The 25,341-nt window shown below is 51.6% G+C and overlaps 2 protein-coding genes across 2 annotated transcripts; one reads left to right on the top strand and one right to left on the bottom strand.

Annotated features, from left to right (window-relative positions):
* Window positions 1–13,144: 13,144 nt before the first annotated feature.
* LOC145964827 (uncharacterized) lies at window positions 13,145–15,089 on the bottom strand. The gene is made up of 2 exons (XM_083087988.1): window positions 15,004–15,089; window positions 13,145–13,979 (listed from the first exon to the last, which is right to left on the bottom strand). Exons 1-2 carry the CDS (start codon window positions 15,087–15,089, stop codon window positions 13,145–13,147), a joined length of 921 nt encoding a protein of 306 aa, XP_082944114.1.
* Window positions 15,090–19,520: 4,431 nt separating this feature from the next.
* Window positions 19,521–20,218, top strand: LOC145964828 (uncharacterized). Its single transcript, XM_083087989.1, has 2 exons — window positions 19,521–19,721; window positions 20,021–20,218. The coding sequence occupies exons 1-2, from the start codon at window positions 19,521–19,523 to the stop codon at window positions 20,216–20,218; spliced, it is 399 nt and encodes a 132-aa protein (XP_082944115.1).
* The last annotated feature ends 5,123 nt before the right edge of the window (window positions 20,219–25,341 follow it).

Here is a 25,341-nt window from a genome sequence, read left to right on the forward strand (position 1 = left end):
TTATATAAATTTTTTTCGAAATCATTTTTAGCCAATGTTCTGAAATGTGTATTTAGTTCTATGTAATTTCGAAGCCAGGGAGATTGTGAAAACTGTAAAATTCGGTGTATTTTTGTCACGCGAAGACCATGACGCGTACACTGCTGCAGGTTGCGATAGTGTATCACGTAACGCTTCTTATCGTATAGCGTTGCAAGCAGTTTGAATTCCCGCTTGCCAGGTGGTTTGTCGCGTGTCGGGCAAAACGGTAGGTCCGTGTGCACATCGTGAAGATGTTGCGGATACTCGAGGTCCACTTCGAGGACATAGCCTGTAGGCGAATCTAGCGCGATGGATGATACGTCAAAATTGGTCACGTCATCGACCCATTGAAAATCGGCATAGGGCAATGGTTGACACATTGCCCATCCGTACAAATTATTTACATCAAAGTACATCAAGTACGATGATGGTTTCGATGGATTGTACGACTGCATGTACTTGTTATTAGCGCGAGCATATCTACCCGAACATTGACTCAGACCGCCGCGTATACCACGTTCGATGAACATAACCATGTCGATGTCGGTAAGCAGCTCGAACGTAATCTTTGTATGCTTCAACATGGCATCCCACGTGTATCCGGGGAGCGTATAGTAATACGCGGGGTCGAGTCCGTAACTTTCGATATATTTATCTCGAAAGTTTTCGAAAATATCGGCTAATAACAAGACATCAATTTTAAGATATAAATCGCTATATTCGCCTAGCGTCCGAATGGAGAATCGCGTCCAGATGTTCTCGGCGTGCGCGTAATCGGTTTCGGATACGGTGTCACCGGTCAAGGAACTGTAAAATGATTCGTGCGGTGGTAAACACGTATCTTGCATCCTATCTACAGAATCGATGTATTCATACGGAAATACACCTTTCCGCGTTAACAAATTGAAATTTTCTGTTGATAAATTTTGAAATTCTGATTTTAAAATATTGAGTTTGTCTTTGTCCAAAAATGATGCCAATTTGTCGAGACTCGATGCGAGAAATTTGAATGAATCGATGAAACGTAATTTTACATGAGTTTTTGATTCTTCTTCCATACAAACATCTTTTGTGAACGAAATATATTTCTCTTTAGTTATCGGAAGTAACTCGATTTTCCCTTCGAACGAAGTGGCTATTTCCTCGATAATAAAGTGCGAATCGTAACCAGATAAATTGTGAAAAACTATGGGAATACAAAAAGATTCTTTATAATTTAAATTACAATTTGAGTGTGCTGGACCTCTGTACCGCCCGGTCAGATGGCAATGATCGCGAACGCGTGTATCGTCTTGCATGAACGGTTTTTCACATATATGACAGTGAGTGGCGCTATGGAATTTCTCCCACTCTTCAGACGTCAAATTTACCATGGGGACATTTGTTTTTAAAATATTTTTTATACGTAACGCTAAATTTTTGAGGTCTTCGGCGAACCATGCTATACAATCGGCGCTACGACGCGAATGGTACGCCGATAAAGATTCGTCGAACGAACAATGTACATAATAAGCTATACTAAATACTTGGTGATGTTGACGCAAATTTCGCTATTCTTCATCCATCTTGGCCAGAACGCATTCCAAGTCGGCGTATACGACGAATGGAAGCCGCTCCTTCCGATTAAAATTGTTGAACGATAACCACTTGTCCTTATCGCTCGGCAATCGGACAGCGCAATCGTTCATCTTTCCGCAGTCGATCGTATGCGACTGCAACTTGGCGTCCGAATTAAAATAATGCAGGCATCTGTAAAAGAAAAATTTTTTAAAGATTTATATAACAAAGTGTATAACCTATGATTATTCAAATAATATAAATTAAACTTACCGGTCACAGATATATCTTTGACCGTTGTGTTTGCTCAGTTGCGAGCTCACTAGCCGGGATAAATTTTTAATCCAAGCGAAATGGCCGACGCTGTTGTCGTCTTCAATGTACAGCAAGTTGATATGCTTATCCCGCTTCTGCTGCGAAAGACGCATCGGGACAATGCTGTTCTTCTCTTCGATGTTGTAGACGTTGATCGAAATGTCATTGGCAAGTTCAAAATTTTTTATTTGATTCACAGTCACTGGAAACTCAATGTCCCGGAGATTCAGCACTGTCGTGTAATGCGGGTACGAGGATTCCCGATTCGTGTCTCTTTCGGCGGGGTATAGAGCGGCGACCACTGCCCACGCGAAACATGCATTGTCCTTTGATTGCACGTTAATCACCGCTCTTTTCAACATAATCTCCCGCGGCAATTTGATGTGACATCCCGCACGCATAGGATTATACTTATTTATATTTACAGTTAAATTTAGTATTCGCGACAAAGCCCACCCGCTATCGCGTTCCTGAAACTCTTCCACCGATGCTAGGGTGGGTTCGATAACGCGCCGTTCGTACCACTCGCGTAAATCGGATGTGCGAAAGAGTTCATAGTTTCTCATATTGATACTTTTGTTGGCGCGTTTATCCCCAGCCACGAATTCACCGTTAAATATAGTGTTCACTTTCACACAATTGTGTCTTTTCATAACGTTCTTCACATGTTCTATCACAATGTCTTTGGCGTCATCGAGAAATTGGCGCGGTTCGATGTGATTATAGTTTATCACCGCACCAGTCGATACGCGACTCTCGAACGCCGCATCAATCTCGCGCCACACAATTTTAATTAAAATTACATTATTCTTGCGATTGACTTAAATCTTCGCATCGTGAATGCAATAATTTCGAAAACGTAATAACGTACAACACATGCTTTTTAAAATAATAATTATTTATTATAATTAGAAATAGTTATTATTTATAATAAATAATTAATTTTTTAAGTATGTCATTATACGTTTCATGTTTTCTACCGCATTCGCAATGCGAAGGTTTTAGCCGATCGTTCGTCTTATCTCGCGTCAATCACGCGCCACGCGCAAGTCGTTTGTTAGATGTCGCGTGTCGCGTTTCTGGCAACATAACTCTTGTGGTCGCGCAGTCTCCGCGGCCCGTCGCTTCGCGTCGAGTCATGTGCTGTTTGCATTCGCGTTTCTTTGAAAGTAATTTTTGGTATCGATAAATCAATAGTGAGTGAATAAACAGTAAACTCGTTATCGTGTAATCTGTATTGTGTCAATCGAGTGTGAGACTAATAATCGAAAAAATTTCGATGTGTCGCGCATCTCTAGCAATCATAACCGTGCAGCAGATAACAACAATACATAGCATGAAGATTCGTTACGCTGCTACAAGGTGAGTGAGCAAGTGAGTAAGCAGGTGAGTGAGTGAGTGAGTGACCGAGAGAGTGTGAGTGAGAGACTGAATGAGAGATTGTATGAGTGTTGCGTAAAAGAGAGAAAGAGAGCGAGAAAAAAAGTGCGTGCGTGTGTATGAATGTCTGTCCCTCCTACCCTCCCTCTCTCTCTCTTTCTCTCTCTTTCTCTCTCTTTTACGCACACACTCCGCCATACACACATCGCGTGTAGCAATCAGCTGATTGCAACGTCGGACGGCCGGCGATCCGGAACAACTTTTCATTATTAAAATAACGTTATTTTAAGGAACACGTATTTCTGACGTAATTCTAAGACATTTTCTTCTTTACCAAAATTTTATTTAAAGCATAATTTTATGTTATAAGATAAAATAGTTAGCGACTCATGCGGTGATAATCACCCGTCGGGCGGTCAGCTGCGCCCGCGCTCTCGGCACGCCGCGCCGCTCCTGCCTGCCTTCTGTACCCGACGCGTGATTTACTAACTATTTTTGCTCATAATTCAAAAACTACGCTTCAAATCAAATTTTGGTAAAGGAAAAATTGTCTTAGAATGGTGTCAGGAATACGTCATTTTAAAGACATAACGTTTTTCAGGATCGCCCTGTATATCGAGATATATATACTTCTCGATATATGCTCGATATGTTTCTCTCTTATAGCTTTTCTTTACGTTATATATGTATACACACACACACACACGTTTTGCGATATATTTAATATTATTAATTTTTTTATATATCTAAAATAATAAAAAAATAAAAATATAAGTGGCAACTTTCCACACTACCCATGAGGTATCATGAATGGAGCGTTAAGTTTTTTATGTGGACCTTTGCCTGAAGCCCTATTATACCACATTGCATTATTTTGTTATATTTTAAGTATGGTGTCTGTTATACAGACAAGATATTTTTTATATTCTAGTTTTTTCAAGTATGGTGTCTGTTAGACAGTGTTACGTCCCCAGTTCCTCAGGACTGGTCTGGAAGTCTCACTTTTTCAGTTGGACGTAATCTATCTCTCAATTTGTTTTAGGGCAACCTGCTAGGCCGGCTATACCCTGGGACGCCGAGAGATTGAAGGTCTGTTGTGCTTGTAGAGAGGATTCAGGAGGGAGTGAGAATAAATATGTTTTATGTAAATTTTATGTATTTATTGCATCCTTTATCTTCTCCTTTTCTTTACAATTCTTAATAAATGCTGCTTGTTTATTGTTTCTTACATAAAAGAGAGGCTATATTATTCCTCGCGAGGGTAAGCATACATTTCTGGGAGGATATATTCTTCGTAGTCTGAGGTATTTGAAGCATTAAATATTTCGAAGGTCGCGAGGGGTGTTTCGACTCTTATTAAAGATTCTGCTGAGGGACCGAAAGGATCTTGTCCTTCATACGTAACCGGAGAATAACTTGGGGAATGATAAAAGTTGTCTTCTACTGGCGAGTAATTATATTGGTCTGGGTTTGGCGCGATCGTTGCGTTGCGCTCCCAGGCTGCTAAAATCCTCTGGGTGAGGATCGTTCAGGTCTAGAGAGACGGTGGTACTATCACTCAGGTAGTCTGGGAATTCTTCTATTGCCTCCAGATCCGTATATTGGTCCTCCGTTGATGACGTTGTTGGAATGGGAGTCTCGCTGATAATTGCTTGGATCTCTAAGTAGTCTTCTAACTCGGAGATTGAAGGGAGGAGTGAATCTTTAGATGATTGAGAATCTATTTCTATGATCTCAGGGATGGGAGAAGAAGACTGATTTATCGTAGATGGGGTTGGCTCTATAAGTGTTTAGGAACGGGACGCGGTTACACGGTAATCGTCGGGTGCGTCTATTCTGCTGTATACGGTGAAAGGTTTCCTGACGAGTATTCGAATCAATGCGTCGCACAAGGACCATCTCTTAATTAAGTAGTTTGGTAACAATTCATTTAATTAAGTAATGGTGGAATAATATTGTACAGGGACTCGATGTTACTTACGTTGATCAACACCTGTTAAATGAAGAGAAAAGGTTTCGCGTGAATATTTATTGAGTGAAAAGAAATTGTTAACCCCAAAATAAAGAGAAAAGTAGGCAGATTCTGTCATCAGAGTTTTATTGCAGCTAATGTATAGTCAAAGAAGAATAAATTGTGTTAGTATTATGTTAATAATGGGTTACCGACCCGTGGTATTTATCGACCAGGGGTAATAATCGACTCGCGAAAATTAACAACCGATGGTATTGTAGATTTCTGTATTACCAACCGATGGTATTGTAGATTTCTGTATTACCGACCGATGGTATTGGCGGTCTCTGTATTACCGACCGATGGTAAATTATCGACTGGTGATAAGTTATCAACCGATGGTATGTATTGACTGTAAGTAATTATCGACTGTAAGTAATTATCGACTGCGGTATATATCGACTTGTGGTAATGAAGAAGCTATCATTCATATGATTTTGTTAAATTATTAGTTAGGTTAGTTTTATTTTAAATTTCGATTTGAATATTTAGAGTCGGCTTGCTGAAAATCGAAAAGGCTTAAGGAGGAATAAGGAGATTGGATACATCGATAAGGTATCCACCTGTCAAACGTCTGGCTTAGTATTAACCTTACAATGTCAGGTTATAATTAATGAAATGTACCAAAATAATAGTTGAAATTATCAAAGGCTAAGCCAATGTATCATTACTACGCGAATCTCTGGGATGTGTCCCGTGTTTTGAAATCAAGGCTAGATTCAGCACGACGCTATTCACGTCAACTAGCTCCAAAGTCAAAAGAGAACTTCCCTCAGGATAATTCTTATTTAATCGGGCCACGCTATCTTTGCCTAATCAAACATCGATGTGACAGCACGCTTGGACACCAGCTCCAAGTTAAAAGGAAACTTCCGTCATGATAATTGCCTTTTCACTGTGCCGGAAGCAGTTTCATGCCGAAACAAGTTCGCCCTATGCTCATTGTCAATCGAGTTATCTTATCAAGAAGACAAGTCCCAGTAAAAATCTTTCAAGTTCGAGATTAAATTAATTGAGTGCTGGAAAGGATATGCTTGTGAGTCAGTGTCTATCTGTCTGCTGATTTAGTTTTATTAAGTTAATATTCATTCATTATGCTATGCTAAATCAGAGCTCAAATTCTATGATTCGACCTGTCTTTAAAGAGTGCGTCCCGTGCTTTTTCGAGTAGTTTTGATGTACAAGACGTCACGTCACAACGGCACAGAATTCAAAAGGAAATCTCCCGAAAGAAAGTTCCTTCCGAAAGCGGCAGAGGAATAGCTTGTGGCTACTCAATGTACATCAAGTGACTACTGTAAGGCGACAATTCACTCTTGTGGTTTAAACCAAAGACCGGTTGAATACTCAATAATTCAATAAAATCAAAAGATAGTTATATTTGGAATAAAGTTTTAAGATTTAAATCAATGGAGAGTAGGGATGCGGGAATATGGACTGTTGAAGGTATAAATTCCCGAATAATTAAAATTATCATGCAAATTAATTTTGTTAGTATTAATAGTGAGTTGAATAAGATTGAATAAATAATTTAAATGAATGGCAATTTGGCTGAGTACTTACCGAGATCTGCTGCACGTTGATGAGTGGAAACTACTTCCTTCCACTAGATGCCTTCTACCTCGATGATGGCTCAGGAAGAGGGTTGCAGTCCAAGAAGTCAAGAGAATTCGTCGTGTAATAATCACTGAGTTTATTGGATAAGTATAAGTACAGAGTTGTAAGTACAGATGTCAAAATATGAAAGTACTAATCACAGTTGTTGAGTGTTCTAAACCGTTGGATCACATGCGAGGAGGACCGCTCTGCATGTGTTTATATAGTCGTCGGTCCCTACTTTGCGTTCGGGGCCTGATGGTGGAGGATGCGCTTTGATGTGGAGGGAGTGGAGCTGCGATTGATTCCCTCCTTTGCTCTGGATGCGCGCGCCTTGGAAAATGCGCGCGCCTTGGATGACGTGCTTCGATGTCGATTGGTGATTGGTTTCCTCTGACGTGCTTAGTTGCGCGCGCCTCGGAAGATGTCGACGTCGAATTGTGATTGGCCCCCTCTGACGTGCTTGGATGCGCGCGCCTCGGAAGATGTCGACGTCGAATTGTGATTGGCTCCCTCTGACGTGCTTGGATGCGCGCGCCTCGGAAGATGCGCGCGCCTCAGGCGTGGGCGACGCGGTCGCTATTGGTTCCCTTCTCCGGGCTATATGCGCGCGCCACTGGGCGTCGTAGGGCTTGTAGATGGTGGCTCTTCTGAGTTGGAGTGGGGGCGACGGAGCGGTCAGTATAGAATTGGCTATACTGGTTACATCATATTTTGACATGTTTTATAATAATTATTTAAGTTATCAGAATTTCTTTGCAGTTCATATGCATATATTTTCTGAGATAGAATTTTGAGCTCTAACTGTAGAAATGTCAACGGAGTTTCTAGCATGCTCCGTTCAAAAGTTTATTTTTATTTCTCTATGTATTATTATGAAAAATGCTTTTAAATATTATTAATAAATTCTGATATCATAATTATTATAATTACAATTATTTTAACATATGAAAATATATATATTTATGATTACGCGGTGGGATATATATATATATATATATATATATATATATATTGCGACGTATTTTTCAATTTCAAAGAGTTTTCCTCGGATGGAAGAGAGAAATTTGGGGAACGGAAACGTCGTCAAAAAGAGAGAGCGGGAAAAGATACTCGCGTTCGGGGGAGCCGGGATGGAGGGAGTTCCTGTGCGAGCCGCGGCGAAGTGAAGGCCGTTGCCGATATCTCAAAGTGGGTGCCAGATACGGTCTTTCACGTATCAATTCGCGAAACGTGAAATTCGAGACAAACACGGGCTTTTTTCGCCACGGGTCGACTAGCTCGCCTAATGGTAGAGGGGTAGGGTTATGGGAAAGTTTGCTATAATCCTTGATTACGAGGCTCCTCGAAAATGGAGAGATCAGGCAGGCGAGACAACAGTTCAACAATCAGCCGACATTTAAATAAATTACGCGAATTTAGAATAATGGAAAATAACAGATTTATTAAAAGAAAATTAATAGAATTAATGAACATTAAAGAAAAATACCGTATTTAGAGAAAATCATAGAAAAATACAGACCGTAATAATTGGAATATCGAAAATGGAAAAAAAAGTAGTTAGACGGGAGAATTACATAAATTTACGAATGACAAAAATTAACCGGAGCGCGACAACGGTGATCGAAATACTCGACATTCGCAGAATCGTTTTTGCGGCTAGACTTCGCCGAACGGCGCCTCGCCATAATATGGTATCTTCGCCTGGCTTTTGCTCGCTGCGATAATTCTAATAATCAGCAATCGCGACAACGAGAATAATTTATTTGCAGGACTTACTTAGCAATCGGCGAAAACGAGAGGGCTCGTTGGCGGTGAGCACGGGCGTAGCGATCGGTAATCGTTCGCCGTCGGACGCTGATTCCGCCGCTCACAACTTAGAGGTTCTTAAAGTTATCCCAACACGCGCGAATTTCTCGAATTTCAATGATCTCGCGATCTACTGCAATCTAATGCGCACCGCGACACACCCACACGCGCGACACACAATCCAATGAGCGCGACAAAGACAACAATACGCTCGACCACACACACACGGACACAACACGATTCTCACTTGCACACGGATTACTCACTCGATATTTGATTGCGGGGGAATTTACCGCGGTTTCCACGGTCTCGTTACGACTTTACGCATACCATGAGCGCCTATATTGCGCATCTACCGCGCACGCGGTCGATTGACGAGTGCCGTTAACTTCGCGTGTTCCGACACCCCGGATCCCGGAGAAACGAACGGGCCCTTATTGTTTCCTGCCGCCGTTACGATCGTCGTCGATATTCCGGTTGTTTGACTTTGACCGCCCGAACTTTACTAACACGAAATTTTAGGGCTGAGCCCTCACAAATGAGAACGCGAAAATGGCGACCACGGCAGAACCACCGGCTCGCGGACGATAATACGTACGTGGCTTACAGACTTTAACAATGGATGGGCAACCTCACCGATACGACCTGGTCCCCGGCCAAGGAGTGGTCCTCGGTGCCGTCCTCCAAGGTCCTCAATACACGACAAGCACACGACACACGACAAAGGAAAAATTAGCTGATTGAGCCGAGCGCCCGCGACAGAGTGTCTCCCTGGATCTCGCGATCCAGGGTCGATATCGGCGTCAATCCTGCGCGCAGGGGTGCGCGGATTCGCGGCCAATAGTGCCGCGACACGCGAGAGATTACTGCGCCCCGCAACAACGCCGTATCAGGGCCCGTGATGGCCCTGATAATTCGAAAATCAGAATTTCAGCGACTCTGCTGTCGGCGGTCTTCTTTTATGCCGATCGTTCGTCCTCCGTCCTCGGAGGATAGCGCCGATCGGACCTTGCGATTCCGGTCCTTGACAGCCGTTTTGTTTTCCGCTGTTCCTCCTCTTTTCGCGGGGCGAATTCCACCCGCGACTCGGCTCTGTCCTGCTCCTCGGGCGCTATCTCCGCTCTCGAATCGGAGGTCGTAAATGTCGTACCGGTTGCCGCAAAAAGAATTCTTCTTCTGCCTCTCCCGGTTGTTTTCCGGCGGTTGCCCGACATACAAAATAATAAAAGAAGAATTAGTAATGACGCAAAATTATAACAATAGCTCGTCTCTCCGGAGATTTCGATACGGCTCTCGCAATCTTTTTCTGGCGGGGCCGCTCGGCTCGCGCCCCGTCAAGACTTCAAGGGGCGGATGGACGCGCGTTGGGACGGCAACGTCACAATATATATAGATATATTTATAAGAATATAATTGTTGTTAACAAATTATATATAATTATATATAATTTATTATATGTCGTGGGATATAGTTAAAAGAGTAATGTAAATTAATTCTATTTTATAGTGCAATAAGGTATTGCAGCTATTTTATATCGCGATGGAATACATGCGAATATAACTTTAATTTGCGGTGGAATAAAGTAATGTGAATTAATTGTCTTTTATATTGGTAGTAAATTATTGCAGCTATTTCACGTGGTGGAATGTAAGTGAATATAATTTTAATTTACGGTGGGATAAAGACTATTAATTAATTATTTCAATAGGTAAGTATGCAACAATTTTTATTTTTTTGACTTAATTTTAATATTTATAACCGTTAGGTTCTTGAATTAATAAGAATTATTGCAAATATTAATATTAAGCATATGCTTAATATTAATATTTAACGGTAAATTCGTTTGTCTCTTAATAATAATATTCGTACGAAATAATATTCGAGCGGAATATTCTTTAGCCTTGAAGCAATGGAATATTTTGCTGTTGAAGCTCGGGAGTTTCGTGGAAGCGTCGAGGCTCAAGCGCTTCTGAGAAGTGCGTCGCATTTAACCTTGAGCACTTTATAGCGACTTATAATATTGCATGCGTGAAATCATATTTAACTTTACCTATAAAATTAATAAGATTGAAGTTTACATGATTATGCATATATGTTTCAACTCAGTTTTTTATGCTCTTTAAGTAAAAATTATTACGAGATTTATATCTATATTATTTTTGCTGTTAGTAAAGGATCAAAGATTTTAGGTTTAAAACTATGTCTCAAAATAATGATATATATGTTCGGCGTTGAGACATATACATATATATATACATATATATATACATATATATATATATATATATATATATATATATATATAGTACGGGTGGTCTAGGACACCTAGACCACCCGTACACCCCTTTTCTTTCAAAAACTAAGCATTTTAGAGAAAAACGTTTTCGACGAAAATTGTATGGTTTTGAGGGGAACATAAGATTGTGTCATTGGTTTGACCTTGGATGGCATCGTTAAGGTGAGGTCAAGAACACCTTGTAACGATGCACCCCCGAATGCATCGTTTCCCGGCGAACACCGGCCGGAAGCTGCCGCCCGACGAATACCGGTCGGGCATGGGCAGAGGCGCTGTGCGCCCATTTTTTTAATAACTTAGGAAACAACCGGGTAGGAAGTACGATAACCGATTATCGCGACACTGCCGTCGGGAGCCGACAGTTGAGAACCCGCGCTCGGCACCCCGAACTCTCCCGGGCGGACCCGAACCGCTCCGATATTTTTACCGCCGCTCGGTGGGAGTAATTACCGATTACGCCGGCGCGGGCAATTAACCGAGTATAAAACGGGCAGATCCTTCCGATCCTTCTCGAGCAGCTGAGCTAGTCTGACGGCAAGCAAAGCAACCACGAGAAATCCTTGCGAGAGTAAAAAGGCCAGAAGGTAGTGCGAATGCTGCCTCTACCGATTGATATCGGCGCCTTCGAAATCGCCTCCGAATCCAGATCCAAATATTAGGAGTCGCATCTATCCCGGGGGGTGGAACTTGAGCCGCCTCCGACGCTTGCTAGCGTCGCGACGCCTTCCGAAACCCGCAATCAATCCGGGAACAATTAAAGGCGTTCCGAATATCGGACCAGATTTAAAGTCGACCGACTTAAAGCCGAACAGCTGGGCAATACGAACCGCGCCAAAGAAACGCTACAAAACACGCCCGACGAACCGCAAAAACACGAGCGCGCCGTAGCGCACGTGCAATCGCATATTGCACGTAGAGCGAACTATATTGTTCAGCGCTATTAATTGTGATTATTATTAACATCGCTACGAGATCCGGGGCACGTCCACCCGCCGAGTATACCGAGCAACGTATTCTAACGCATAACTCACGCCGAATACAAACCGCGGCGATTGCCCGTTCGAAATTCGTAGAGTCACGGCCCGCGTTATCGAACTCGAACAGCCTCGCGCTCGAACACACTCTCACGCACGCCCACTTGTACACACGCACACTCACCTACACCGATTCACTTGCATATACACACACACACGCTCACACTTCTGTAAACCACCACACACACACAGAGAGTTAATAAATACATTTATCACACATACACACGTAAATCATTATTATATCCGCCACCTGGATCCGACGGCTATCCGAATTGAAAGATTCCGCGGTACGAAAAACCGCACGTTGCAACCTTTAATTTCTTAAATGGAACCACCTATTTTTTATTGCATATTCTTATAGCTTATGTCGAGAGCTTTCCAAAACACTATAATAAAGTATTTTTTCATCAAGTACTTTTCGAGTTATAAGGCTTGAAATAATTTCTTAATTTTACATAAACCATAAAATATCTAGTAAACTATTCATTTTTCGATTATCTTACCTTAATACTTTTATGTACAAAATAATGAGAGGAATCGATTGGTGTAAAGAAAACACATAATTGTTTCGAAAAAAAAAATGTATGTATATATAACCTAATAAAGTCCTTTGAATTTCAGTATTTGACTTTTATAGTATCAGGGTAACATCCCAATAAAGGAGGTATACTCTCGTCGATATGTCGATAATATTACCTTTGGTTGGATAACTTTATCCTATGTCGGTAAGGTAGGTATTATCATTATCCATTGTCGGTAAGGTAGGTAACATTTTTTTTGTTGCGCAGGGGAAATCCTCATGGATACCTCCTCTTCCCGGGGAGGGAGAGGAGGTTATGCCGGACTCTTACCGGCTAAAACCCCTGCGGGTGTCCTCCTCAGCGGCTTAAATGGGAGGGCCACGGGTACGCCAAGGGCATTCTTCCGCGACTCCCCCACCGCCTTATCTTCTATTATTACCGGGAGGAGAGACACCTCCACCTCCCAGTACCGCCAACGGGGAATATGCCGGCGGGAGATTCCCCGCTCCTCGCCGGCTCCCCAATCGCCGCAGCCCCTGGTTAAGGGGCCTCTTCTTGTGCAGTGAGGGAGGAGCGGGAGGGGGGACACTGCGGAGCCGTATTGCTATAGCTGAGGCTCCTTTGTCCCCAAAACCTCCTCCCACTCCTCCGCCCCTCTTCTTAGAGACCTTTCCTCCTCCTCAGGGATGGTCCCGCGGCGGGGCCGGGGGCCCAAGCAGCCTCCTTCTCCCCCGCAGTACTCTCCTGATGCTCGGCACATGTGGTGGGGGGGCATCTTTCTTCTTTCTCTTCTCTCCCATTCGGCCTCCTCCTTCGCCGTCATGACGGTCTCACAGAAGACCGTCACCGCCCTCCACGACTCCTCCTCCTGCGTCATAGCCCTAATGACCGCCGCTAGAGAGAGGTCCTCGCCTATAACCAGGACCAGAGCATGGCGCTGCACCTCCCAGGCCACACAGGCCTCGAGAGTGTGCTGCGTCGTGTCCCGGTCCTCCTCACAATGGTGGCACCCGGGGTACATCTCCTTCTCGATGCGGCACAAGTATTGACCGAAACACCCGTGTCCGGTCAGCACCTGCGCCATCCTGAATGTAATCTGCCCCCAGCTTCTCCCCACCCATCGCGCAAAAACCGGTAAGACCGCCTTCACCACTCTCTGCTCCTCGTAGGCCGGCCCAGACAATTGCCTTTGCCAGTCCACGAGGACAGAGTCCACCACCTGGCGTCTGATGGCTCCTTTCGCGATGAGGCCCAGATTAATTCCCCTCTCCCAAAGCTCCCGGACCCTCCAGTATATCAGCGCCTGGCCCCGGGCCAGGAGCTCCAGGGGAAGGGCCCCCGCCAACAGCGCCGCCGCCGCATACGACACCGTGTGGTATGCACGGGCGGCCCTCAGCACGATGGGCCGATGCGCCCCCCGCAAAAGACTACCGATCTTGCTGGACTTCGAGGCCGCATCCGCCCAGATCGGAGCCCCATACAGGGTTACCGATCCGACCGTGCCCACATATAACTTGCGAACCGGCCACCCGAGGTTGGGAAGCAGCCTCGAGAAAGAGGCCGCCACTCCCCCATCTTGGGGGCCAGCTGGGCGAAGTGCTCCCCGAAGTCCCACCTCCCGTCCAAGTGGAGGCCCAGATACTTCATCCGGGCCCCCATCCAGACCTCATGTCCATCAACCCTCAGAGAAAGTCCGGAGGGAGCCCTCCGGGAGCCATCGTGGAAGAAGATGGCTTCCGTCTTCCGAGGGGCCACCCTCAGGTCCAGACCTTTAATGCCCCCAACCATCCCGGCCACCGCGACGTTTCCCTTCGCGATCGCGTCCTCTCAGCTCCTCCCCCCGGCCAACACTAAAGTGTCATCTGCGTAGCAGATGACGTGGCAGCCGGGGGGAAGAACCCTTCCCAAGACCTCGTCGTACGCGAGGTTCCACAAGAGGGAACCCAGAATGGACCCCCCGTCACGGTACCCCGCGACGAATTGGCCTCCTCCTATACACCCCCTCCGCGTCGCGGAAAACGATTCCTCTACCCTCAAAATAGGCCCAGACTATCCTAACCAGGTAGCTCGGGACCCCATGCGCCCGAAGACCCGCACCAATCTTATCCCACGGGAGGGTATTAAAGGCGTTGACTATGTCTAAAGACACAGCCAACGCCACCCCCCCGCCTTGGATAATTTGTTCCGAGCAGGCCCGCAGTTCAACAACAGCGTCGATGGTCGACCGGCCCGCCCGGAAACCGAAACTGCCGCTCGCTGAGCCCTGCATTCTCCCGCAGGTGCTCAATGAGCCGCCCCACCACTATTCTTTCCATCAGGTTACCGACCTCATCTAGCAGGCAGAGAGGCAAGTAAGCCGACGGCTCCGTGGGGTCCCTTCCCCCCTTAGGAAGAAGGACTAATTTCGCCTCTTTCCAGGGAAAAGGAAAGACCCCTTCCCTGAGGCATCTCGAAAAGAGATACCTCACGGACTCCCCGACTTCACCCATAACCAGGGCCCAGACCTTCCCAGGGATGCCGTCCGGACCCGGAGCCTTGTTCGTCTTCATTTTCCGGGCAGCATCCCTCATCTCCCCTCCGACACCTCCCAATCCTCTTTCCACTCGGGCACTTCTCCCGAAAGGGGGAAGGGTGTCGCATCCCCCGTTCCCCCGGGGAAGAGGGCCCCGACCACCTCCTCGAGGAACCCAGGGTCCAGGGACTCCGTGGTCGGAGGCGCCCGCGGCCTCAACTTCTTGAGGACCATCCAGTACGGGCGCCCCCACGAATCCTCGTTTAGGGAGGAGATAAGGTCCTCCCAAGCCCTGGTCTTGGACCTCCCGATGGCTGCGCCGAAGGAGCACCGGGCCTCCCGATACTCCCCCCGCGTCCGCTCAGTGCCTGCCTCGCTCCTATGCCTCCGTCGCAGGTACCTTTGAAGCCGGCGTCTGGCCCGGACCGAGGCTTCGCGAAGTTTCGCGATTTCCTCGGTCCACCAGTACGCCGACCAGTACCTCCTCCCGCAACCCCTTCTTACCCTTGGCATCGAGGCGTCGCAAGCTCCCCAGAGAGCTTTGCGAAGCCTCAACGCCAACTCCTCCACGCCCGTTCCCTCCCAGGATTGGGCCTCCTCCCCCCATACTCATAGCGAGGCATGCACCGAAGCCATCAGGAGGTCCGGGTTCAATTTCGTGAGGGACCATCTGCGTTCCTCCTCCATGTGTGACCCGGTGTGTGGCCGATGGGCAGCCAAACTGAGCCAGATGTACCTGTGATCGGACAGGGTCTCGAGCTCAGCAGCCACCCTCCAGCCACCCACCATGCGCAGGGCCGCAGGGGAAACCCACGTCAAATCGATGATGGACTCCCCCTGCGGCCTCACGCACGTGGCCACGGTCCCTTCATTGAGCAGGGTCAGCCCTAGTGACTCTGCCCAATCCAACAGCACCTCCCCACGCCGATCCCCGTACCGGCAACCCCAACTCGCCGATTTAGCATTGAAGTAACCCATCACGAAGACCGGCCCAGGGAGGCTGCTCCTCACCACTCCTTCCATTTCGCCGAGCACGGCCTCAAACTGGGCCAGGCTCAGCGACGGGGGGGTGTATACCCCTGCAACGCAGGTGGTCCCCCACCTCACCGTCGCGAAACAACTGCCACTGGCCCCCATCGTGCGGGGTGTCGACGGTAAGTCACCGTCGCCCCCCCGCACGATGACTACACGTGGCGTGGCCCGCCCCGAGCCCCCGCCCGCAAACCAGGACGGGTGGTCGGGGGGGGACCGCATACGGCTCCGCCACGACTCCCAGCCCGCAGCCACGCTCCGCCATTGTGTGCAGGAATAAATCCTGTGCATGGCGGACGTGGTTGAGGTTGGCCTGCAATATGATAGAGGTCTTACGCTTACCCCTATCCATCCTGTGTCCTCTCCACCTCGACCGTTTCCCTCCTCGATGTCCTCTCTCTCGGGGACCTTTGCGCCTTGGGTGGGTCCTGCTGTGGCTGTTGCTGCTGCATCTCCACCTCCATCCCCATCGAGTCCTCTTTAAGTGCGTCCGACTTCGCCGTCCCGACCCGCCGTAGAGCAGCGGGAGTGGGGGGACGCGGCCAGTCGCCATGTTGCAGCCCGCACCGCCCATCCTGTGATCGGCCTTCCTCCCAGCCTCGGTGCATAGCAGACAGCGGGGAGCCGCCTGGCACGCCGACGCTGTGTGGCCGACTACTCCACACCTATAGCAGGTACGCGACCTGTCTTCCCTTCCACTGCACCTGACGGCAACATGTCCCTCCCTCCAACACTTAAAGCAGTAGGAGGGACGCGCTGCCGTCGATTCTACCCTCACGGTCGACCATCCAACCCTGATACGGCCAACCTTGGCCAAGTCATCAGCCGCCGCGACCGGGCAACGGACCCTGGCCATCCCCATTCCATTGGTGGACCTGGTGATAGACGCCCTGATCTCACTCATCTTAGCCACGCCTCTTGCTACAATAGCTGCAGCAACCTCGTCCGTAGTTACGGCCTCATCCAAATCTCGGACCCGGACCACGGCAGACGGCCTCGAGATCTTCACCGAGAGTTCTTCGGCGAAGACCAGCCGCATCTCCGCGGCAAGAACCTCCGCCTTGGACTCCCAATCCTCTTTCTTATTACCCGGGATTTCAAGGACATATGCCCCCGTCATCTCTCGACGGGTGCGCATGTGCTCGATTCCCAGGCTCTTAAGTCTCTCCGCTCCTATGCCCTGTCTGGCCCTACGCATTACGTCTGCGTAAGACCCTTCAGGAGCTGTGATGTAATCGCAGCAGTGGAGGGGACCCTTCTACCCCTTAGTGGGGGAGGAGCATTCCCTCCACCACCGCTACCTCCACTCTTCTCCGGCTTCCTAGCTGCGGGTGCCAGTGGCTGTTGGGGAGGGGGCAGGGTTCCCATTGATCCCTTTTTCCCCCCCTTCCAACCACCGTAGCCCATGTTGGTTCCACGGTCCTCCTCTCCGGATCCTCTTCCTTTTTCCCCTCTTCCTGCGGTTGCGCCTGTCAACTCCCCACTGTCCTGACTGCAGGAGGGGCAATGGGCGCAGTCATTTCCTTCTTTTTCTTCTTCTTCTTCTTTTTTGACGCCCTCTCGGCGCCCGAAGTCCCCGGCATGGGGGCCTCAGGCGCCGGGAAAGAGTCAAACTCCATGGCGGTGGAAAGATCAGCGACAGGAGTCGGTGGGGGGGGAGCCAAAGATCCCCACAACCCCCGAACGCTGAGTCTCCCCGTCACCTCTCCAACAATCCGGCCTATTATTCCCTCCATTTGTTGGAGGAGAGAGTAACTCGGCTCAAACCCACTCGCCACCCCTCCGAGGGGAGGGGGGCGCGGGCTGACCTCCGCTCTTAGCGGGGGACGTCCCCGCCCCTCACCGTCGCAGGTGGTGGCAAGGTCAAGAGGGACAAGAGGGGATGGGCGGGCGGGGGGAGTTCTGTCCTCCCCATCGCCTCCCCGGCCCCCCGATCCGTCCCCCCGATACATTTCTCCTTAACCTCCTGGAGCTCTTCCTTTAGGCTCCTCATCCTCCTCAACTCCTCATTCTCCCTTTGCGCCTTTTCGCCTTCTCTTCTGTAGAAAGACACCTGCTCTAACTACCTCTCCATTCTCTCCTTCTCCAATTGCATGCCCTTAATCTTCCTCCTGAGGTCTGCCACAACGTCGTCCATGTCTCCGCTGCTTCCCTCTTGCAGTCTGTGCGCCAGGAGGTTCACGCCTGCATGGATCTTGAGGGCCGCCATCCTCAGTGCCCTGACATAGGTGCCCTTCAAGTTCTTGGACGTCGTGGCCACTTTCTCTAGGGTGCGAACCATCTGCATCACCTCGGATGTGATGTCCGGAGTTAGCTGGTTCTCCAACTCCTCCATCACCTCCTCGACGCTTGGCAGGTTCGCAGCGGGGGGGATTACGAGGTTAGAATCGGCCATCCTCTTCTCCTCCCATTCCTCGCATTCTCTCCTCTTGTTTTCTTCTCTCTCTCTCTCCCGGATCACGTCTACCATATTCGTGGTCCTTGGCTTGCTCAGCTTCTTCCTCTTCTGCTTCTTATCCGTCGCCGTAGCAGAGCTCTCGTCCTCCGTAACGGAGGCCGAGGGAACCGAGTCAGAGGAGGTGTTCCTGCCTCTTTTCATCGCTTTAGAGGGGGCAAAGACGGTCGAGGATGCCTCGCTCGTCTCCCCCTCCTCGGGGATCAGCGTGGGCTCCACCACGAAGATGGCGGAGTCCCCCGCTGTCCCGGAGACATCCAACGGCCCGTCTACTCCTAGCTTGTACATCGGGCGGCATCTCCAGCCTATCCAGCCGGACCACCGGCTGCAAGCACCCGACGTCCGGGAGGCTACCCGCCCTCAGGACGTCCGGAAGCACAGCCGACGTCTCCGCTTTTTTTGGGCCGGCAATGTTCGTGGGAGAGCGCGCTATTAAGCTGCTCCGGCGAAAGATGGCCTCCTTCTCGTTTCCGCGCACCACCTCCACCACCTCATTGACCACCGCCTGAGGTATATCCTTGGTGGCCCTCGTCTTCTTTATACCTGGGACGTCCAGTTACGTTACTGCCTTCGGATCGAAGATAGTACCTCCGACTCCCTTCACCGGCGGTGAAGCCATTTCCTTAATCCCCCCTAGTTTGATATATGTGTGTAGTTCTTCCATAGTATGTATCTGCAAATAATCCGGTTCGGCCATCATGGTAGCTCCACCGCGGTGGGGCTCCTTCCCCGGTGATAAGTGAAGGGAAAGGAAACAGAGAAGCTGCTTTCGACTGGCCAGGCCTATCCCTTCCAGTGACTCTACAATAAAAAGGTTCCCGGAGAGGACCGGGTCCACGCTGATGCTAAAGGTTTAGCCTCACCCCAGGGAAGGAAGGCGTGCCGATCCGAACGGTCGCTCCCCCCGATCCGCTAGCAACGGGCTAGAGGGTGCCAAGGTATATCCCCCATCGTCTGGCACCGAGAGTAGAGGGAGTAGCCATGGCACTGAGCCGGCTGCTCCCGAACCTCGGGGGACCGGGCGAAAGGGTTCGCCGGGTGTATGCCGCTGTGATCAATTCGGTAGGCCTATACGGGACCCCGGTATGGGCCGAAGATGTGTTGGCCACCCGTCGACTGAGAGATATGCTTCGCATGATGCAACGACGGGTGGCCATACGAGTGGCCAGGGGCTACCGAACGGTAAGCCACGCGGCGGCAACGATCTTGTCCGGCATGCCACCCCTGGACCTCGCGGCCCACCCATGTACCGATCAATGTACATGAGGGTCCGCGAGCTCCGAAACAGGGGGATGGTGATCACCGGCGAGATCCGAGCCATGGCTAAGGACCAGGCTCGACGGTCCATGATCCTCAAGTGGCAGAAGTCACTTGGGGATCCAAATATCGCGGGGAAAAGGACCGTCGAGGCCATAAGACCCTATCACAATGGATAGACGGGGTCAAACGAGAGGGAATCACCTACCGGGTGACTCCTACAGGTGCTCTCCGGACACGGTTGCTTCGGGGAGTACCTGTGCAGGATAGGTAAGGAGCGCATCACGGAGTGCCACCACTGTGGCCATTCGCGCGACTCGGCGCAGCACACGCTGGAAGACTGTCCGGCGTGGGCAGCCGAGCGCGCGGGCCTTGTGGCCGCAGTGGGGGCGGACCTCTGCCGGCCGTTATCAGAGCCATGACCGGGAGGGTAGGGGCATGGAAAGCTGTGTCCTCCTTCTGCGGCAAGGTAATGCTGCAGACGGAGGACGCGGAGAGGGAGAGAGGCGTGGCGAGAGGCAACGCCGCGCCAACCGCCCTCCGCCGAGAGACGGGGACATGCCTCCGCCGACAGGGCCACCCCCAAAAAGGCGGAGGCATTGTGGCCCCAATCGTCCCCACCCACATACCGGTGGGAGGGGATGACCTCTACAGGGGGCGGGGAATCGGTAATCCGATCTCCCCTCCCCCGGCCGAGGAGAGAAGGGGGGTGCTGTCTCAGGGAGCGGAAGTTGCCCTGATGGGTCTAACTTGGACCTGCTCAGGGGCGCATTTGCCGGCAGAGGCTATGGCCTTGATCAGATCCCCTCCTCCACGGCATCACAGAGATCTCTAATACGGATCTCTGCCGTGGGAGAGGGGCGAGTCACCCTGACTCCCTCGATCCCAGCAAGGGCCTTATTGACGCGCTTGGCGAGCGCGTCGGCTTTTCGTGGTGTTGGGGGCCCTCGACCTCAAATATCTGGGCCCCCGTGACGGCTCTTCGTGCCGTCATTCCTTCGATCCCCAGACTGGCCGGATCGACCCGATCCATGGCCAGCCTGAGGACTTCCTTGTATTTTCCGTCAGGGCACGTAATCACAATCGCTGCTGTGCGTGGTGCCCTGCGTTTCCTTCCCATTCTTCGCCCTTTCTTCGCAGGGGGGGCAGAGGGTTGAGCCCATGATTGGGGACGGGGAGGCTTCCCAGCCTTCTTAGGCTTGGTCCAAGCGGGGGTGTCTCTGGCGTGTACCGCCTCGGCCCGAGTCTTCCCCTTACTGGCTCCCTTCCTTACGACCGTCGTCCACTCTCTATCCCCCACAGCGGGGGCGGTGGAGCGGATTGGACGACGGCTGTCGTCTTGCCTCCCTTCTGAGGGGGGGCTACTCCTGCCTTCTTCCCGGGTCCCTGGCTACCTTTGGAGGGTTGAGGGAGCTTTGGTTCCCTCCTCTCCTCTCCTCTGGCGGGCCGGCTGGACCAGGTTGGGGCAGCTGGCTTACCCCCCTTCTTCCTCTTCTTTTTCTTCTTTCTGCCACCCGCCGGTACCTCCGCTGATGCAGCGGCAGACACCGGGGGCCCCGCCTCCCTTTGCATTTGTGCATTCCCCCTCTGAGGCCTGGAGGCTTTCGCCTCTCGGTCGATGACCGAGGGGGACACATACTGTTCTAGCGTTAGGGAGACGGGTTTGGCTTGAGCGGGCTCGGTTGGTGTCCCGACCGGGAGTGAACCCTGGCCGAAGCCATACGACACCGACTCCGAAGGCATCGTGGGAGGGGGTGTAATCCTCTCTTCTCAGTGCACACAGCTGGCTCTTCAGGGAGTTCAGCTGTGCCCATAGCACCCTGTATTCCGGTCCTTCCTTGTTACTTTGGAGACTCATTTTCTCCAAGACAGGAGTCAGAGCCGACATTAAAGCGTCGTGTTCGGCCCTTTTTCCCTCTTCGAGGCCAGGCGGGTACGGGTCCACTGGCCTCTCAACCCCTCTTAAGGTCAGGCCTGTTCTAACGAGCGGCCTTTCATTTGGAGGGGCTTCCCTTCCTTTTTCCCTTCTCCTCCTCTCCTCCTTCGATGATAGAGGGGGGAAGGCCGTGTGAATCTCCAGGGGAGGGGAGGTCTTGTCTTTCCCTCCCCCTCCGAGTCCGTCGACTCGACGATCTTCCTCTTTTTTGCGACGGAGGAGCGTTTCTGCCGAGCCGTCGTCGGAGCGGAGCTGGGGACGATCGGAGGGGGGAGACGAGTCTTTATATACTCCATCTCTCCTCTAAGCTGGGCGCTCTCTGCCCTGAGCTCCTCGATTACCTTGAGAAGCCTGTCAGCTTCCCCTTCTCCACGAACTTCTCTGGCTCTGGTGGCCAGAACACTGGTGGCAGCCCGAACCAGTGCTACAGCCCCCTGCAACTCTTTGACTAAGCTGCCTTTCATACTATTGGAGCAGTCAGCAATCTTAAAGATTTTGACTGATTGCTCCACCATCCTGGAGGCAATGTCCTGGGTAGGAGCTCCAGATAGCTCGTACTCGAGCTCCTCCTCCTTCTCTTGCACCATGGCCCATTTCTTCTTCCCCTTCGGTGGGGAGGACCTGAGGGCCTCTGCCGCCCTTCTCGTCCTCTCCATCTCCTTGAACCGAAGAGCCCTCTGTGCGTCTCTTCGCTTCTTCCTACGGTACTCGCCCGTAGTTTCAGGACGTCCCGGGCCCCTATTTCTTTCTCCCCGATGATATCGTCCAGGATCTCCTGGACTCCGACGTCGACCTTACTGCCACTGGGGGAGTCGTCGCTTCCTTCAGCGGGCCTCTCCTGGGAACTCAAGGAGTCCATAATGACGGTCGGCGCAGGAGATACGTCCCCAACCGCACCGACATCCTGGGCCATTCCATCCCTGGCGGGGGGATCAGGGGTCCCCAACCCGCTAGTTCCGGGCTGTGGGTTTGATGTCTCTCTACTGGAAGACTCCCCCTCCTTCTTCGCTGTCAAGACGAACGTGGAGTCCGTCTTCTCCACGCCAAGGCGGACAACCTCCATTCTATCCAGAAGGACACATGGTTTCTTGTCCACGACAGCAACGGGCTTCTCGGCGGTGGTCGGCTTCTCGTAAGGAGCCTCCCTGCTCTTACCGCGGCACCTAGCTGCGGTTGCCTTCCCGGTCGATCTTGTTGACCGTAGACTTGAGGAAAGGCAGACTTGGGTTTCAAGTCCGTCACCCTCAAAAATCTCCCCGCACACTTTATTTTTTAAATTTTTATTTTGGTTTTTAGGTGTAGTTGTAGTTGTCATCGTAAATTAATCCCACGGTCCCCCATCAGCTCCCTCGTCCGGGTATACCCTCACCCCCGCCAAGAATATCTCGACGGGGGGCCCTGAGTTCCCCCAGGGGGACGAGATACACCACGGGCCGGCGGCCAAAGGCAGCGCCGACACAAGGTCCCAGCCCCTTACTGACCCATGGGGGTTTGACTCCCCATGGGCTTTCGGAGGTTCCGCGCGTTCGACCTCGCGGACACCGATAGGGGTGGCGTTACCCGGGGGGTCCCACGGACGGTTGGGACGGGGCAACCGCTCCCCTACCCCGCCTTACCCGCCGTGGCGACCGGCTGCTTGCCCTCCCCGGATCCTCGAGACCCGGGGAAATGCACCGTCCCGGTGGTTGCCGTTTCGGAAGGGGAAACGGTCACGGCAACCGGGTACACTACACCCGCCGCCAGACCCCGACCTCGGAAAACGTCTAAGCGGCTCTGGCGGCTGGCAGCGGTGGCGGACCGTTGGGGGGAGACTCCCCCCCAGGGACAACAGCCGCTGCTTCCTCCGTCGCACCGACCCGAAGCTCGGAAACGTCCGAGTGGCCCGGCGCGATCCAGGACGGCAGCCCGGTTGTCCGGATATCTCCGGACGTAATACTGCCGCCCCGTCGCCTCTCCTACCTGGCGCGTATCCTGGAGCCACGATCCAGGCCGTTTGCCAGGCGGTGGAGGCCCTCCCCACTGTGGGACGCCGCTTCCCCCCCGTGCAGGGGAACGTCCAGCTATGGACGCCACCCGTACACAGGGAAGACCGGCACCCACATCCCCCCCGGACAGAGGGCCAATCCGACTGGGCAAGTCCAGTCGGCCCCCTCTGTCCACTGTGGGACGCTGAAGGGACGCACCGCACCGGGTCGACATCCTAGGATGCCCCCCCCCCCGGATACGGAATCGTCCCCCAGCCGCCACATCCCCCCCACTGGGGATCCAGGAGACTTCATGCCAGAGTGCACGCCCTAAGAAGGACGTCACCCCCAGACACAAGGTCCCCCTTCATCTCATCCCCCCTCGCAGCCCGAAGCCGCCATAGCCCTCAAGCGGGAGCACCCACCAAACCACTGGGATGGTAGGCCCCACCGCAAGCAGCAGGGTCATCCTTAACGGTCGCGGTGGACCGGGCGATTGTAGTCAGGGCCGCCTACCCCTATGCGCATCAGGCCGTGGTGCCCGAAGGGAGCGCAACCCCCCTTCTCTCCTCTTTCGGGGGAGACAACTGCCGCTGTCCTGGATGGCCTCTTTCTCCTTTTTTTTCCGGGTAGAAGGTACATTGGGTGTTGCCCCGACCTCCTGACTCTTCTTCTTATTATTTCCACCGGATGCCTACTCGGGTGCTGAGGGGAGGGCTGGGAACGCCAGAGGCATTACTTCCAGACACCCTCCCCCCACCCATCCGACCTAACCCTGTGTGTCGGCCCCCCCGCATAATTAAAACGTCTTGGGGCCCACACACGCCGCCTATGTGGCAGCGCCATCCTATTTGCGGCGCGGAGGGGCATCACCTCCACGCCGCGCCTCCTCGGGTTTTCCGGGGGGGCGGGGTCGGGCGTGTCTCCCGCTCGAGCCCCGGCCCCCCGAGCCCAGAGCAAGCCTCCCTCCCCCCCAAAACAATGAGATGGGGAATCGGGCACACGCTCCGGGCTCTATCTGTTGTCTCTTCAGGGGGGCGCGCTCCTTCCCTACCCCACATGGGGATCAGGATTCGGCAAACGCCCCTGGAGGGCTCCTTCTCCTATCTATGGGTGCCGCCCCGGGGAGCCCAGCGCCTCCCCGTGACGGCAACCCCCTCTCCCCTCGGCAGGGGGCGAGAGGGTCGATTCATCGACCCCCCCCCCGGTCGAGGTCATCCTCCCCCAATGCGGGGAGGGTGATGGGGGCTATTGTGTCTCCTCCTTCGTGGGGGCGGACTACTGTCCGGAGGAGGCATGTCGCCCCCGTCTCTAGGCGGGTTTGGGGAGGCGCCACGACGACGTCCTTCGCCACGCCTCTCCCTCTCCGCGTCCTCCTTCTGCAGCATAACTTTGCCGCAGAAGAAGGACACGGCCTTCCACGCCTCTCCGCTTCCGACCATTGCCGCTATTACGGCCGGGAGGGAGAGGTCCGCCCCAACCGCAGTCACCAAGTTTTCACGCTCGGCCGCCCACGCTGGACAAGATTCCAGCGTGTGCTGCGCCGAATCGTGCGGGTGGCCGCAGTGATGGCACTCCGCGGTGCGCTCTTTACCGATCCTGCACAGGTACTCACCGAAACACCCGTGTCCGGTGAGCACCTGCG

Source organism: Camponotus vicinus, unplaced genomic scaffold (assembly GCF_025532165.1).
Source record: "Camponotus vicinus isolate PSW18456_S1 unplaced genomic scaffold, iyCamVici1.0 SCAF_14, whole genome shotgun sequence".
Classification (NCBI taxonomy): Eukaryota; Metazoa; Arthropoda; class Insecta; order Hymenoptera; family Formicidae; genus Camponotus; species Camponotus vicinus.